Below are 17057 nucleotides of genomic sequence, written 5' to 3'. Positions count from 1 at the left end.
TAAGAAACTGTGGTACATTTATACAATGGAGTATTACACAGCCATAAAGAAGAAGGAAATCTTACCATTTGCAACAATATGGATGGACCTAGAGAACATTATGTTAAGTGAAATAAGTCAGACAGAGAAAGACAAATACCTTATGATCTCACTTATATGTGGAATCTAAAGAAAACAATAAATGAGTGAACTAATCAGAAACAGTCTCAGAGACACAGAGGAAAAACTGAAGGTTGCTAGATGGGAGGGGGGTGGGAATAAGGGGGAAGGTGAGGGGATTACAAAGCACAATCGATAACCCCAAGATTGCCATGGGGATATGAAAGTCAATTTGGTGAATGTAATCAATAATGTAAAGATTTTGTAGGTTATCTGATTACACTTGTCTCATTAGGGAGAGCACCTCAGAGATGATGTAGATGCCTGACAACTGCACTGTACACCTGAAGCTGAAGCTGAACAATAATGAATGTTAATGTTAACTACAATTGTTATGCACACACACATATACATGTATGTATATATATGTTTACAAGAAGTAGAGTACAGCATGAGGAATAGAGGCAGTGGAAATGTAATGGCTGTATGTGATGTCAGAGGGGTCGTTGATGAGGGGAGAGGGGTCATCATTATGTGAGGCATACAAATTATAAATGTGTAACTATTACATTGTTTTGTACACCTGAAACTAATAATAAAAAAGAGTTAAAAATAATAATACTCATTCACTGAAAAAAAAGGAAGACACACAGAACTAGTATCTGCACAGTAAAACAAACAAACAAAAAAATAGCACTTCTTGATGACTTTCAGGCACATATATAACACTTATCAATCAGCAATCTGGCCCTCAGCTTAAAATAACCCAGTTCAACACAGTCGAGTCATGGGCAAAGAGAAACAGGGCTGAGCTATTTTCAGCTGTAGCCCCAGCAAGAAGCTGAGTATATTATATACTATATTATATAAAATACTATATGTCAATAGTCAAAAGACATACAGTATTTACTTCTAGGGCCAAAGATTAGCACGAACCAGGAAAAGCTTGTTCACCTGAAACTAACGACATACATTATACTTCACTTAATTTTTCAAATACAAAGGAGATAACAGACTCTCTGCCACATATTATATACTCCCCCATGAAAGAATTATTATTTCATTATCCGTTTTATGCCTACTGCTGCCTAGAGAAAAAAAAATCAAACTCACTTAAAGCCCTCCTCAATTTGACCTCTACTAACCGTTTTAAACTAATTTTCTATATTGTATGCTGCATATAAATTAGACCAATTGATCCGAGCAGATGATTTGTGCTTTCCTTCCTGTATTCTCCATGTTGCTTAAATGGAATAAACATTTTGGAGGGTAAAACAAAACAAAGTAACAGCATGAAGAATGTCACTGAGATATAACAACACTCAGAAGGCAGTTCAATGACTTCAGGAGTAAAATTAATGACCCGGAGGAGAACTTTATCAAAGAGATGGAAACTATGAAACAGAACCGAACAGAACTCCTGCTGGTCAAGAACTCAAGAATGAGTATTTTTAACAACCACGTCACACGAAGAAAACGAGTTGTGATTTAAAGACTCCCTAGCACTGCCACCTTACTCATCAATTACCCAAATGTTGTCAAGACATATAGACATAAGTGAACTTCATTTTAAAAATTCAATTATTTGCTTAATGTCCCTATTTAGAATATGTACAACTGTGAAGCAACTCATTTTAAAACACTGAAATAGGTAGTGCTACGAATAAAATAAAAATTAACGATATACTCTCTTGTTAGAAGATAACTTTAACCGTAAAAACAGAGACTAATCTTTCTTCAGTATTATAAGTTTGCCGAATTAATAAAAAGGATTATATCTGTTTCATTTAATAATAAACATCCATTTGTGGTTAGGTGTTTGGCCGGCCATCATTCACTTACGCTTAGGGGAAGAAAAACTGGGATGCACAAAACTTTAAAATTTTTATGAATCATCTCCAACTAAAACCAATTAAGAATCCAAAGCATCTCAAAGCATATATTAGGCAATGATATTTAACATCTGAAATAAAATTTAAAGGCAAATTTTCAAGCATTTTAAATGTATCACTTTAGTTACATTTATTAAATAATAATAAATAACTCTTAACACATGAGAGCTCTAGGGACTTAAAAAAAGATTGTAAAATTTCTGTCTCCTTTCTATGTATATTAGCACACATAATTATGCCTTTTACCTCGTGTGCATTAGTCAATGAAACAACTCAAAATTTCATCAACGACAAACAAAGAAACAAAAACTCATAGACACAGACAACACTTAGTGGGTGAGGGGGGAGAGAGATAGGTAGAAGAGGGAAAAGGGGGTCAAATACATGGCGGTGGAAGGAGAACTGACTCGGATGGTGAACACACAGTGAAATACATAGATGATGTATTATAGAAATATACACTTGAAACCCATATGATTTCACTAAACAATATCACCCCAATGAATATATAAGACAAAACAAAACAATATTATATCAAAGAAATAAAAAACAAAGAAATATGAAACCCAAGGGAAAGAAGCTAATATAACTAACCTTGGTACAGTAACACCCCATGCTGTCATTTGAAGCCCGTGCGGTTGACTTAGGAATCACCAAGTTTTCTCTTGGAGCAGGATTTCCACTGAGGAGTAACTCAGTATTCAAACTTCCAACACAAGGTGGCTCAAGGTCTCGCCTCCTAAGAGCAGTGCTGAGAAACTCGTTCTGCTGTTCCTTTATGCGAAGATAGATTCTGGCCTCTGCCAGTCTTTCATTAGCACTGTGAAGATTGTAAAACACAAAGCTTTGAATGTTATTTTTCCTGAATGACTTGCATTTTTTTCAAGTTGCCATAATAAATAGTAAAATAAATTTCCCATTAAACAGCATTTTAACATTGAAAATGCGTCAGGGCAGACCTACCATGCACAAGGATAGGTTTCAAATTATCCTAAACAAGCACATATGTTTCTATGGGGATGCCAGACTAAGAAGAAATTCAAAGTAGGGAGGGGAGGACACGGGCTATCAGTGAAATCGACGGCTTCACAGATAATACTTGCAGCCTTCTGCAATGGCTGAACCAATAAGATTCTTGAGGATTGCCATGAGACATACATAGCAAACGAGTTTAGAATTTTTTAAAAATCCCACCAAGATATTTTCAAGCCTTTGCTGTCACCGCCCTTGGGTAACGCCCTCATTACCCTGAGGACTGAGGTGTCATTTAGAACAACAGCCTCTGGGGGAGAAGGAGGGAGCCTGGTGGGTGATCCTACTGAATGAAACCGCTCCGCAGGCGTGTAGCTTATAATATAACACTGTGACCAAGGCGCTGGGCGTGGGCTCTGCGCTTTCTGTCTTCCACACACCCCCTCAGGCTCACCACCTTATCTTTTTAGCCACTTCTTGGGTTATACTACCCTCACCCCTACGTTGTTAACCCTCTGGTATATTTCACATATATGCCTTTGTGGACATCAGAAAGACTAGAAAGAAAAGCTTGTCTGAAAGCGACCTCCAGAGATAATAACACAGAGCACAATGGAGACAGTATATGTACCAAGTGCCAGAATATACAGAGTACTTAACCCTTTGGGTTTAAGTTGTTATCTTATAATAAATAGTTACCTCATTAAAAACCATTTTGGGGAATTCTGACAAACAATTTTATAATAAATAGTGTTGTCTAAATCATAAAGCTTCAAAAACACTTTGCTTAAAGACTGGTAGATCAGATTAACTCTATGAAAACCGTGAGAAGGAAAAATACAATCATGTAAACCAAAAATGGAGAGAGATGCAAATGTCCTGAACTAACTAACATTTTAAAAGTAATTTATTCACTAACATCATTTTCCAAAATTATACTATTTAGTAAGCTTTCATTTCCTATCAATCTCGGGAATCTGCCTGGATAAAAATTATACTTCGATAGATGAATGGATAAAGAAGTTGTGGTACATATACACAATGGAATACTATTCGGCGTTAAGGAAAGATGATATAGGAGCATTTGTGACAACATGGATGGATCTCAAGAGAATAATGCTAAGTGAAATAAGTCAGACAGAAAAAGCAGAGAACCCTATGATTTCACTGATATGTGGTATATAAACCAAAAAGAACAAGACAAACAAATGAGAAACAAAAACTCATAGACACAGACAATAATTTAGTGGTTACCAGAGGGTAAGGGGGTGGGGGGTGGGTGATGAGGGTAAAGGGGATCAAATATATGGTGATGGAAGGAGAACTGACTCTGGGTGGTGAACACACAATGGGATTTATAGACGATGTAATACAGAATTGTACACCTGAAATCTATGTAAATTTACTAACAATTGTCACCCCAATAAAATTAGTAAAAAAAAAACCCATTTATTATCAAAGAAATTATCAATAAATTGGACTATATTATAAAAAAAAAATTATACTTTAGAGGCAAATTAATGAGCTCGATTGATTTTCTCTGACTTTGTTTACACTTACTTGTTTAGTTTGTTTTCCGCTGCTGTTCTAAGTTTTAATTCCTCTAGGTAGAGGTGTTTACATTCTTCGAATTCTATTTTATGAGAAGTTTCCACTTTGGAGAGTTCAGATTCCAGACGTTTAATTCTGAGTTCCATGTCACTTACGGAAGCGCCATCATGGACATTTAACGGGTGTAGGTTTTTTTGAGATGCTGCTGGTTCCTAAAGCCAACAGAAAGGATACATTTTAAAAATAATTATAAACTGAATAATTACAGTCTATTTGTATTCTTTAGTATAAGTCAATGATTTGGAGGGCAATTTAAATGTAAAAAAAGCTGATGTTTAAAATATTTGTCATCAATACAGAATGAAATAAATCTGAATCATGAAAATACTTTGAATCATCTCATTTGACTATTCCAATAAGAGAATCAATATTAAATTTTAAAAATTGAACAATATGACTTAATAATCTAAGAATATGGTGCATTTTATTTTCCTTATTTCGTAATAGTCTTGTTTTATATCAATTGGTCTTACAAATCAAATGATTTTGCAGAAAGAACAAATCTCAAAGATCAACTGAGTGACAATAATGATGGGAACTGAAATATTTAAAAGGAGAAGCAAATACCACCTTAGTTTCAGAAATGTAAAAAAAATAAAATAAAAACAACTGCCATGAAGGGGAGTAGAAGAATCACATACACTATGCATATCGAAAACGTAATTTGCAGCAAAATGAATTAAGGCGTGTTAAAAATCAATGAATTAACCTGCAAAAATAGATTTGAAAAAATTTTTCTACTACATCCTGTCTTGCTCAATCTTCAATATCCCAGAATTTACTGTGGTCTGCTTCACTCTTTTCTACCACATTCGTGACTATATGAATTTTGAGGTTTAATAATTTTTATCTCCACTCTTTTTATTCTCTACTTTTTCACATGACTTTTGTACTCCTTTCATAGATAATAACTCCTGTTTAAGATTGATTTTCTTCAACAAAACATAAATATCTTTTTATAAAAAAACTTTTTAAAACAAATTTTTTTTTTATAATTGGGGAACAGTGTTTTTTCCAGGACCCATCAGGTCCCTGTCAAGTAACAGTTTCCAATCTAGTTGTGGGATGCGCAGCTCAGCTCCAAGTCAAATTGTTCTCTTCAATCTACTAGTTATGGAGGGTACAGTTCACAGACCCATGCAGGAATCGAACAGGCAACCTTGGTGTTATGAGCACTGCGCTCTAACCACTGAACCAACTGGCCGGCCGCTCACTGGGGGCTCAGCTCCAAGCTCCAGCCATTGTTTTCAACCTAGTTGTGGAGGGTGTAGCTAACTGGACCATGTGGGAATCGAACCAGCAACCTTGGTTAGCAAGGATTGGAACCAGCACGATGCTCTAACCATGGAGCCAACTGGCCACCCCACAGATGGAGACATTCTGAAGATGCAGTTTCCAGTTTTGCTTTGAGAGCATCATTGTGAATGAGTAAGATAGTATGATTTGGTTACGAAGGAAGTTGACTGAGAATAGTCTAACCCCAAACCAGTATCAATTTGTGAAATAAACTCAGTTGCCATAAAACGTCATCGATACTGTAGTAGATCCTTAGAATGTGGAAACTTGAATTACTCAGAATGAAGAACAAAGAGAAAAGCACCAGGAGACTCAAAAATGTATCCTTTATTGTCATCGACTTTGCCACACAACATCTGTACTTGATTTTCTACGATTTCCTGAATGATTGGTTCATGTTTTTCTTCTATAAAATGACTGTAAGTCACCTCTGAGTTGATAGTCTCTCACCTGTTCCCCATTTTAACTCTCGATAATTTCTTACGAAGTTGTAGGGAGTTACAAGTAACTCATCTTGAGATAGTTAGGCCTCCGTCAGCTACAAATGTTTCATGGTAATTTGAATTGCTTTCAAGAAGAAATGATTCCCAAGGTTAAGGAGAAATTACATCTCACACTGTGAATGTTTAGTGAGATGATCGCTACATTTTTTTCAACAACAAAAATGTGTCTTAATTCGATAATGCTATCTTGTAATCCTCTCTTTCCACAATATACAAGAACATCCTAAACAGCAATAATAACAACAACAAATCTGCTGGGATTTCAGTGATACTGAGTTGGGTAGAACTACTTTCCTGTAGATACAATGCTTATTTGGTAAGATGAGGAGAGTGGATGGATGTAGTGTTTTTAAAACATGGCTACAAATTCTTGACATTTCTCCATGAAATTCCCTCCCTTTTAATATGTGCTTGCCTTAAAAAGTAACTGGATTCTAGTGCATGGAATAGGGCAGAACTGCTGTGAGAATGCTATGCCTGCGGCAGAAAATGTGATACAGCTTCCATCTGACTTTCTCTCGGGAAGCTCGCCCTGAGAACCCAGCCAGCATGTTGTGCAGATGAAGAAGCCCAGGACACACAGTGAGGCCTCCTACAGATGTTCGCGCTGAGACAGCCCCAGTGGGCGTCCCGGCCAAAACCCCGCTTCAACTGCTACACGTGTGTAACAGCCTTTAGATGATTCTCATTCGCAGCTTCATGGCAACGCAGCTGATGCCAAGTGGAACAGAAATGAGCTAGTCTCACTGAGCTTCACTCAACTGCATCACTGGTGAACAAAACAGATGCTGTTTTGAGCCACTAGCTTTTGAGTTGGTTTCTTGAGCAGCAATGAACAACTGGCATTGATACTGATATTCAAAATGGTGTGAGGCCACAAAGAAAAGCAATCTAAAACCTGTAGGAGTGCCTTTCCACCAGGAGGTAGATGGAACCCGAAAGGATGTGGAGAAGAATGAGAACAACACCCACAAGAGCCTCCAAGAGACGGTTATTGGGGGCTTGCGGGCCCCTAAAGAGGCTGGCCACAAAGACTTCTCAGCTAGTGAAGAAAATGAGTCTGAAATCTGGATAAAAGGGGACTCTTGCTGTGAAGTAACCAAGTAAAATCCATGAGATACATGAGCTAACGAAAGACTGTGAACTGTAAAGGAACCAGGACTTATTGTGTTCAAATGTGTTTCCCATTTACAGCCTCTCCCACATGCCCTGTTGTCAAATCATGCTAAAATGAAGAAATGGCTTCTGAGTGAAGATCAAATTCGCTGTGCTCCCAGGAAGACATGATCTACGGATGAGGACAAGACTGTAAAGCCTTCCTCAAGACTTCGAAAGTGTTAAGGTGGGGCCTTAAATTCCTGGAAGGCTCTTCAGAGGAAAAGAATTTTAAAGGCATGGTCCTACAACAGCTACAGGAAGCCCAAGAGCTTATCTCAAAACGATGTATGACGGTGGCTTTTCTGATGGCACGAACCCCAATAAACTCTCACGCAACTCCAAGTTTTTAGGATAATCAAGTAGCAAAAAACCACCTTGTTACCTTGGACTAATAAAAACCAAGAGAGTGAAAAATAAGAGGAGGCCTGTGGGTCTTAGACATTTGGGTGGAGGAATGACGCTGAGGGAAGAGCTGCAAGCACAGGTCATTTCTTATGAAAAGGACAGAACAAAGAGCTCACAGGGGACAGCAAAGGGCCATGGAGAAGCATTGGCATGATTAGGACTAAGTCCTAATCAAAGAATGGACAGCACACATCAGGCTGTATTTCAGAATTGCTATGGACTAACGTGCCTTCCAGTTTCTATTTCTGCAGGGGAAACTTCAGCAGTCGAGCAGAATGTTGGGTGTGTGGGTGGTAGATAACTTGTCTTCCTTTCTCATGTTTTCATATTGAAAGGAATTGTCCTCAAGGGGCTTTATCCTAGAAACCAAAACCCAGGCCCTTCATCCCCATTTGCACCAGACTAAGATGGTAAAATCTTAGTTTCGAACCTGAGCCTGATGCCATTAAATTGAGACTTGTGGCGAGTATTGTGTAGGGATGAGTGTATTTTCCATGTGGGGAGAATATAAAAAATTGTGGCCAGTGGACAGATCAAGGTGGTTTTTAAATGTGTCCGTAAATTTTGAAATATTCATTGCATAAAACCACTAGAATATGGGTCAACATTAGTGACTGGCTCCTAATGAACAGAATATGTTGAAAGACATTCCGTGTGAATTCCAAGACTCCTTCACAAAGGGCAACACAACTCCTGTTGGTTATGTCTCTGAGGATCTGAACCTTGGAATCCAGCCCCGTGTTGTGGGGAGGCTCGGGCCACAATGCGAGCCGGGTGTTCAGGTGTAGGTGTTCCTGCTGTCTGCCGCAAACAAATCTTTTACTTGTTTCTGATTGATTAATTACTTCCTGAATTTAACAGCTGTACTCTTGAAATGTTTTCTTTGGATGGGATGAAATATTTATTCCATTAATTATATGTGAAGCTAAAGATACAACTATGCATCTCAATGTGTTTCTGAGAATGTAGGATCTATGCCAAGAACAAGATTGGCACCAGTGTTTCAGAAAAGAACCGGGTCAAACAGAATCTACTTTTCAATTGCAAGATGATGGATTAGAGAGATTTCTAAAGAGGAAAGCAGATGGTCCAGGTTTCATCTTCTCCTTCCTAGACAGTGAAATCTATGGAAGAGGCTATGGATTAGGAGATAGACAAAATGAAGAAAGTTGTCCACCAAGTATCAGATCCTATTACCGACATTTGATGGAAATGGGAGTGAAAGGGAGGCACTGGGTTAAAGATTAATGTTTTGAATGAAGAAAACAAAAGGAATGAGTCGACTTTGTAAGCCTAATATCCCATCATGTCATAAGGTCACCAAGGTCTGCGGGCCGCAGGCTCCATCTAGAAGCAAAACATCTCCACAGAAGTGGAATTAAAGATATTCCCCTACATTGACATTTCATTATTCCATAAGGCATCTGGTAATATGCAAGATGACTGGGGAAGCGTTCTCATAACATTTGATTTGGTAATGGCGTAAGGACAGATCTATAGATCAATAAATTGGAAAAGATGATCCAAAAATTAACCCTCATATATACAGTCAAGTGATTTTTGACAAGGGTGCCGAAAAATCCAGTTGGGCATGAACAGTCTTTTGAACTAACGATACTGGGTCAACTGGATATCCACATGCAAAAGAAAAATTAAACCTCTACATCATACCATATATAAAATTATTTCAAAAGGTAAAACCAAAACTATAAAAGCTTTGAAGAAGCTTCATGTCTTCATGACTGGAGTTGGCAATTGTGTCTTAGATATGACAGTACCAAACAAAAGTAGATAACTGGACTTCATTAAAATAAAAAATAAAAAACTTTATGCTTTAAAGGACACCATTGAAAAACTGAAAAGGCAAGCTAATGAAAGGGAGAAATATTTGAAAATCCTATATCTGATAAGCGATTTGTATCTAGAATATATAAAGAATTCTTACAATTCAACAAGAAAAAGACGAACCCATTTTAATGGGCAATGGAATTGAATCATCAGTTCTTCAAAGAAGTTATACAAATGGACAATAAGTATGTGAAAAGATAGCTCAGCATCATTAGTCATCAGAAAATACATCAAAACCACAATATGGAGCAGAGAGTTCACTAGTGGTTCCCTAGGGCTAGGAAGAGTGGGAAGGGCAGACTGGCACACAGTGAAGGCTAACAGTACACAGATACTTTCCAGGGTGATGAAAATGTTGTAAAACTGATTGTGATGATGACTGCATAAAGCTTTGAATACACTAAAAGCCACTGCACTGCATACTTTAAATGAGTGAACTGCATGCTATGTTCATTACATCTCATTGAAGCTGTTAAAAGAAAGGAAGGAAGGAAGGAAGGAAGGAAGGAAGGAAGGAAGGAAGGAAGGAAGGAAGGAAGAACGGAAGGAAGGAAGGAAGGAAGGAAGGAAGGAAGGAAGGAAGGAAGGAAGGAAGAGCAGTGCTGGAACCACCAGAGACCAGTAGCAGCAGCAGAAATACTTCTCCAGCCTCCACTCACAGCACAGTGCTACCAGGGCCACAGGGAACCAGGTGGGCTCAGTGGACTCAAGACAGGCTCTCCCTGACCACCCCCTTCCCCTGTTCCCTCCCACGGTGCTGGTGCCCAGAGTCCCTGGTGATCTGGATACAGCAGCAACACCCATCACCCTGGTCACCCAGGCCAGCACTCCCACACTCACAGCTAAGCCCCCACACCTGGACCCCCCAGGCTCAGGTAGCACCAGTGAGAGACAACAGAAACTGTGCTATTGCATCAGCTACTGAAAAACAAAACAGAGACGTCTAATTATCTAGCTGCTGAATTGCTCGAATCAAAATGTACATAAATTAGAAAGTGTTCACTATTTCAAATGAGCCTGCAGAAGAACAAGCTATCCAGCAGCATGAACAACCAAGGTGACATGGTAACACTGAGAGAAGATGACACTTCTCCAGAAACCAAGTCAAAGTCATGAAGATTGTGATCTCTGTGACCGAGATTTCAAAACAGCAGTCATGAAGAATCTCAATGAGATACAAGAAAACTCACAAGGCAGTTCAACGAGTTCAGGAGTAAAATTAACGAACAGAAGGAGTACTTTATCTAAGATATGAAAACTATAAAAAAGGTCCAAACAGAAATCCTGGAGCTGAATGAAGAACTTAAGAAATGAGATCAAAAATGGACATTTTAATAACAATATTACACAAAGAAAACAAGTTGCTATTAAAGATGCCATATCATTGCCACCTCAGTCATCAATTATTCAAGTGATGCCAAAATGTAGATATTGGAGTATTACGCAGCCATAAAGAAAAAAGAAATCTTACCATCTGCAACAACATGGATGGATCTAGAGAACATTATGTTAAGCGAAATAAGTCAGAAAGAGAAAGACAAGTACCATATGATCTCACTTATATGCGGAATGTAAAGAAAAGAATAAGTGAATGAACTAATCAGAAACAGTTCTGGGGACAAAGAGGAAAAAGCTGAAGGTTGTTAAATGGGTGGGGGGGGTGGGGATAAGGGGGAAGGTGAGGAGATTAGAAAACAGTCGGTAACCACAAAATGGCCTCAGGGTTTTTGAAAAATAATTTCGGGAACGTAATCAATAATGTTGTAAAGATTTTGTAGGGTATCTGATGGACACAGGTCCCATCTGGGAGACCACCTCAGGGAAGATGTAGATGCTTGATCAATGTACTACTGTACACCCAAAGCGGAACAATAATGAATGCCAACTATAATTTTATATATATAATGTGAAGGCTCAGTGCAAGGTCGGAGGGATAGTGAAAGGGGAAATGGGGGAGGGGGGGTTCACAGTGTGAGGGATATAAATGATGAACGTCTAAGTATTACCTTGTCTTGTGCACCTGAAACTAATTAAATTAAATTCTAGAGCTACAACTTCTATTTCTTTTTAATCTCCTTAAATCTCCATTTAAAAGAAAAGATGTACAGATATAAGTGAACTTCATTTTAAAAATTCAAATATTTGCTCAATTTACCTCTTTAGAAAATGTACTGTTGCTTAGCAAGATATTTTATTTTATTATTACTTTTTAAGCAAAACAGTTTAACTCATCAAAATAAAAAATGCTATAAGTAAAATAGAAATTAAGGATGTACTATTATGTACAAAGAGAACAACTTTTAACTTAGAAAGAACAAATTAATCTTTTCAGTGTTACAAGTTTGCAGAATTCATAACAAGGATTTACCTCGGTTTCATGGAAATAAGAAACATCAACATATAGTGAGTGAATGTCAATCATTCACTTACGCTTAGGGGTGGCAAAACTGGGCTGTAGGACAACTAAAATTGTTATAAACCATCGCCAAATTAAAACCAATGCAGAAGTAAGCCAAAGCATCTCAAAGCATACCATTCGTTGTTAGGCAATAACATTTCATTTGTAAAATCTAATTGAAAAGCAGCTTTTCCAGAAATTTAAAATGTGTCAGTCAATTACATTTATTGAATACAGTTAATGACAGTTAGCTCTTAAAATATGGGAGATGCAGGGACTTACAAAAGATTGTAAAATTTCTGTCTCCTTCCTACATTAGCACACATAATTATGCCTTTCACATTGTGTGCATTAGTCAATGAAACAACTCAGAATCTCACCAAGTTAAGAACAAGAATTATATCGGACAACTGAAACCCAAAGGAAAGAAGATAACTAACCTTCATGAAGTAGGTGAACGTGTCATTATTATTAGAAGTCTGTGGGGTTGACCTAGGAATCACCGACTGTTCTCTTGGAGCGAGATTTCCTAGAGGTAGGAACCCATCACTTATCCTTCCAATACAAGGTGGCAGCAGGACAGGCCTCCCAGGAGCGCTGCTGAGTAAAGTGTTCCGTGGTGTCTTCATGAGAAGCTGGGTTCTCATCTCTGCCAGCGTATCATTAGCACTGCGAAGATTGTAAGAACAAAGGCTTAGTATTTTATTTTTCCTGAATGACTTGCATTTTTTTCAAGTTGCCATAATAAATAGTAAAATAAATTTCCCATTAAACAGCATTTTAACATTGAAAATGCGTCAGGGCAGACCTACCATGCACAGGGATAGCTTTCAAATTATCCTAAACAAGCACATATGTTTCTATGGGGATGCCAGACTAAGAAGAAATTCAAAGTAGGGAGGGGAGGACACGGGCTATCAGTGAAATCGACGGCTTCACAGATAATACTTGCAGCCTTCTGCAATGGCTGAACCAATAAGATTCTTGAGGATTGCCATGAGACATACATAGCAAACGAGTTTAGAATTTTTTAAAAATCCCACCAAGATATTTTCAAGCCTTTGCTGTCACCGCCCTTGGGTAACGCCCTCATTACCCTGAGGACTGAGGTGTCATTTAGAACAACAGCCTCTGGGGGAGAAGGAGGGAGCCTGGTGGGTGATCCTACTGAATGAAACCGCTCCGCAGGCGTGTAGCTTATAATATAACACTGTGACCAAGGCGCTGGGCGTGGGCTCTGCGCTTTCTGTCTTCCACACACCCCCTCAGGCTCACCACCTTATCTTTTTAGCCACTTCTTGGGTTATACTACCCTCACCCCTACGTTGTTAACCCTCTGGTATATTTCACATATATGCCTTTGTGGACATCAGAAAGACTAGAAAGAAAAGCTTGTCTGAAAGCGACCTCCAGAGATAATAACACAGAGCACAATGGAGACAGTATATGTACCAAGTGCCAGAATATACAGAGTACTTAACCCTTTGGGTTTAAGTTGTTATCTTATAATAAATAGTTACCTCATTAAAAACCATTTTGGGGAATTCTGACAAACAATTTTATAATAAATAGTGTTGTCTAAATCATAAAGCTTCAAAAACACTTTGCTTAAAGACTGGTAGATCAGATTAACTCTATGAAAACCGTGAGAAGGAAAAATACAATCATGTAAACCAAAAATGGAGAGAGATGCAAATGTCCTGAACTAACTAACATTTTAAAAGTAATTTATTCACTAACATCATTTTCCAAAATTATACTATTTAGTAAGCTTTCATTTCCTATCAATCTCGGGAATCTGCCTGGATAAAAATTATACTTCGATAGATGAATGGATAAAGAAGTTGTGGTACATATACACAATGGAATACTATTCGGCGTTAAGGAAAGATGATATAGGAGCATTTGTGACAACATGGATGGATCTCAAGAGAATAATGCTAAGTGAAATAAGTCAGACAGAAAAAGCAGAGAACCCTATGATTTCACTGATATGTGGTATATAAACCAAAAAGAACAAGACAAACAAATGAGAAACAAAAACTCATAGACACAGACAATAATTTAGTGGTTACCAGAGGGTAAGGGGGTGGGGGGTGGGTGATGAGGGTAAAGGGGATCAAATATATGGTGATGGAAGGAGAACTGACTCTGGGTGGTGAACACACAATGGGATTTATAGACGATGTAATACAGAATTGTACACCTGAAATCTATGTAAATTTACTAACAATTGTCACCCCAATAAAATTAGTAAAAAAAAAACCCATTTATTATCAAAGAAATTATCAATAAATTGGACTATATTATAAAAAAAAAATTATACTTTAGAGGCAAATTAATGAGCTCGATTGATTTTCTCTGACTTTGTTTACACTTACTTGTTTAGTTTGTTTTCCGCTGCTGTTCTAAGTTTTAATTCCTCTAGGTAGAGGTGTTTACATTCTTCGAATTCTATTTTATGAGAAGTTTCCACTTTGGAGAGTTCAGATTCCAGACGTTTAATTCTGAGTTCCATGTCACTTACGGAAGCGCCATCATGGACATTTAACGGGTGTAGGTTTTTTTGAGATGCTGCTGGTTCCTAAAGCCAACAGAAAGGATACATTTTAAAAATAATTATAAACTGAATAATTACAGTCTATTTGTATTCTTTAGTATAAGTCAATGATTTGGAGGGCAATTTAAATGTAAAAAAAGCTGATGTTTAAAATATTTGTCATCAATACAGAATGAAATAAATCTGAATCATGAAAATACTTTGAATCATCTCATTTGACTATTCCAATAAGAGAATCAATATTAAATTTTAAAAATTGAACAATATGACTTAATAATCTAAGAATATGGTGCATTTTATTTTCCTTATTTCGTAATAGTCTTGTTTTATATCAATTGGTCTTACAAATCAAATGATTTTGCAGAAAGAACAAATCTCAAAGATCAACTGAGTGACAATAATGATGGGAACTGAAATATTTAAAAGGAGAAGCAAATACCACCTTAGTTTCAGAAATGTAAAAAAAATAAAATAAAAACAACTGCCATGAAGGGGAGTAGAAGAATCACATACACTATGCATATCGAAAACGTAATTTGCAGCAAAATGAATTAAGGCGTGTTAAAAATCAATGAATTAACCTGCAAAAATAGATTTGAAAAAATTTTTCTACTACATCCTGTCTTGCTCAATCTTCAATATCCCAGAATTTACTGTGGTCTGCTTCACTCTTTTCTACCACATTCGTGACTATATGAATTTTGAGGTTTAATAATTTTTATCTCCACTCTTTTTATTCTCTACTTTTTCACATGACTTTTGTACTCCTTTCATAGATAATAACTCCTGTTTAAGATTGATTTTCTTCAACAAAACATAAATATCTTTTTATAAAAAAACTTTTTAAAACAAATTTTTTTTTTATAATTGGGGAACAGTGTTTTTTCCAGGACCCATCAGGTCCCTGTCAAGTAACAGTTTCCAATCTAGTTGTGGGATGCGCAGCTCAGCTCCAAGTCAAATTGTTCTCTTCAATCTACTAGTTATGGAGGGTACAGTTCACAGACCCATGCAGGAATCGAACAGGCAACCTTGGTGTTATGAGCACTGCGCTCTAACCACTGAACCAACTGGCCGGCCGCTCACTGGGGGCTCAGCTCCAAGCTCCAGCCATTGTTTTCAACCTAGTTGTGGAGGGTGTAGCTAACTGGACCATGTGGGAATCGAACCAGCAACCTTGGTTAGCAAGGATTGGAACCAGCACGATGCTCTAACCATGGAGCCAACTGGCCACCCCACAGATGGAGACATTCTGAAGATGCAGTTTCCAGTTTTGCTTTGAGAGCATCATTGTGAATGAGTAAGATAGTATGATTTGGTTACGAAGGAAGTTGACTGAGAATAGTCTAACCCCAAACCAGTATCAATTTGTGAAATAAACTCAGTTGCCATAAAACGTCATCGATACTGTAGTAGATCCTTAGAATGTGGAAACTTGAATTACTCAGAATGAAGAACAAAGAGAAAAGCACCAGGAGACTCAAAAATGTATCCTTTATTGTCATCGACTTTGCCACACAACATCTGTACTTGATTTTCTACGATTTCCTGAATGATTGGTTCATGTTTTTCTTCTATAAAATGACTGTAAGTCACCTCTGAGTTGATAGTCTCTCACCTGTTCCCCATTTTAACTCTCGATAATTTCTTACGAAGTTGTAGGGAGTTACAAGTAACTCATCTTGAGATAGTTAGGCCTCCGTCAGCTACAAATGTTTCATGGTAATTTGAATTGCTTTCAAGAAGAAATGATTCCCAAGGTTAAGGAGAAATTACATCTCACACTGTGAATGTTTAGTGAGATGATCGCTACATTTTTTTCAACAACAAAAATGTGTCTTAATTCGATAATGCTATCTTGTAATCCTCTCTTTCCACAATATACAAGAACATCCTAAACAGCAATAATAACAACAACAAATCTGCTGGGATTTCAGTGATACTGAGTTGGGTAGAACTACTTTCCTGTAGATACAATGCTTATTTGGTAAGATGAGGAGAGTGGATGGATGTAGTGTTTTTAAAACATGGCTACAAATTCTTGACATTTCTCCATGAAATTCCCTCCCTTTTAATATGTGCTTGCCTTAAAAAGTAACTGGATTCTAGTGCATGGAATAGGGCAGAACTGCTGTGAGAATGCTATGCCTGCGGCAGAAAATGTGATACAGCTTCCATCTGACTTTCTCTCGGGAAGCTCGCCCTGAGAACCCAGCCAGCATGTTGTGCAGATGAAGAAGCCCAGGACACACAGTGAGGCCTCCTACAGATGTTCGCGCTGAGACAGCCCCAGTGGGCGTCCCGGCCAAAACCCC

The 17057-nt window shown here is 37.7% G+C and overlaps 1 protein-coding gene across 1 annotated transcript in view; it reads right to left on the bottom strand.

Annotated features, from left to right (window-relative positions):
- Positions 1-14606: 14606 nt before the first annotated feature.
- LOC308495598 (ankyrin repeat domain-containing protein 26-like) overlaps positions 14607-17057 on the bottom strand; it is a gene marked incomplete at both ends in the record, with an annotated part of 32065 nt that continues 29614 nt past the window's right edge. The window contains one exon of the mRNA XM_081080567.1: positions 14607-14636. Coding sequence (XP_080936693.1) covers positions 14607-14636 — 30 coding nt within the window. The remainder of the gene's footprint in view (positions 14637-17057) is intronic.

This window comes from Rhinolophus hipposideros (genome assembly GCF_964194185.1).
Source record: "Rhinolophus hipposideros genome assembly, contig: HAP1_SCAFFOLD_68, whole genome shotgun sequence".
NCBI classification, from domain to species: domain Eukaryota; kingdom Metazoa; phylum Chordata; class Mammalia; order Chiroptera; family Rhinolophidae; genus Rhinolophus; species Rhinolophus hipposideros.
Note: the sequence above shows the minus strand (reverse complement) of the source record. Positions and strands in the feature narration are given on the sequence as shown.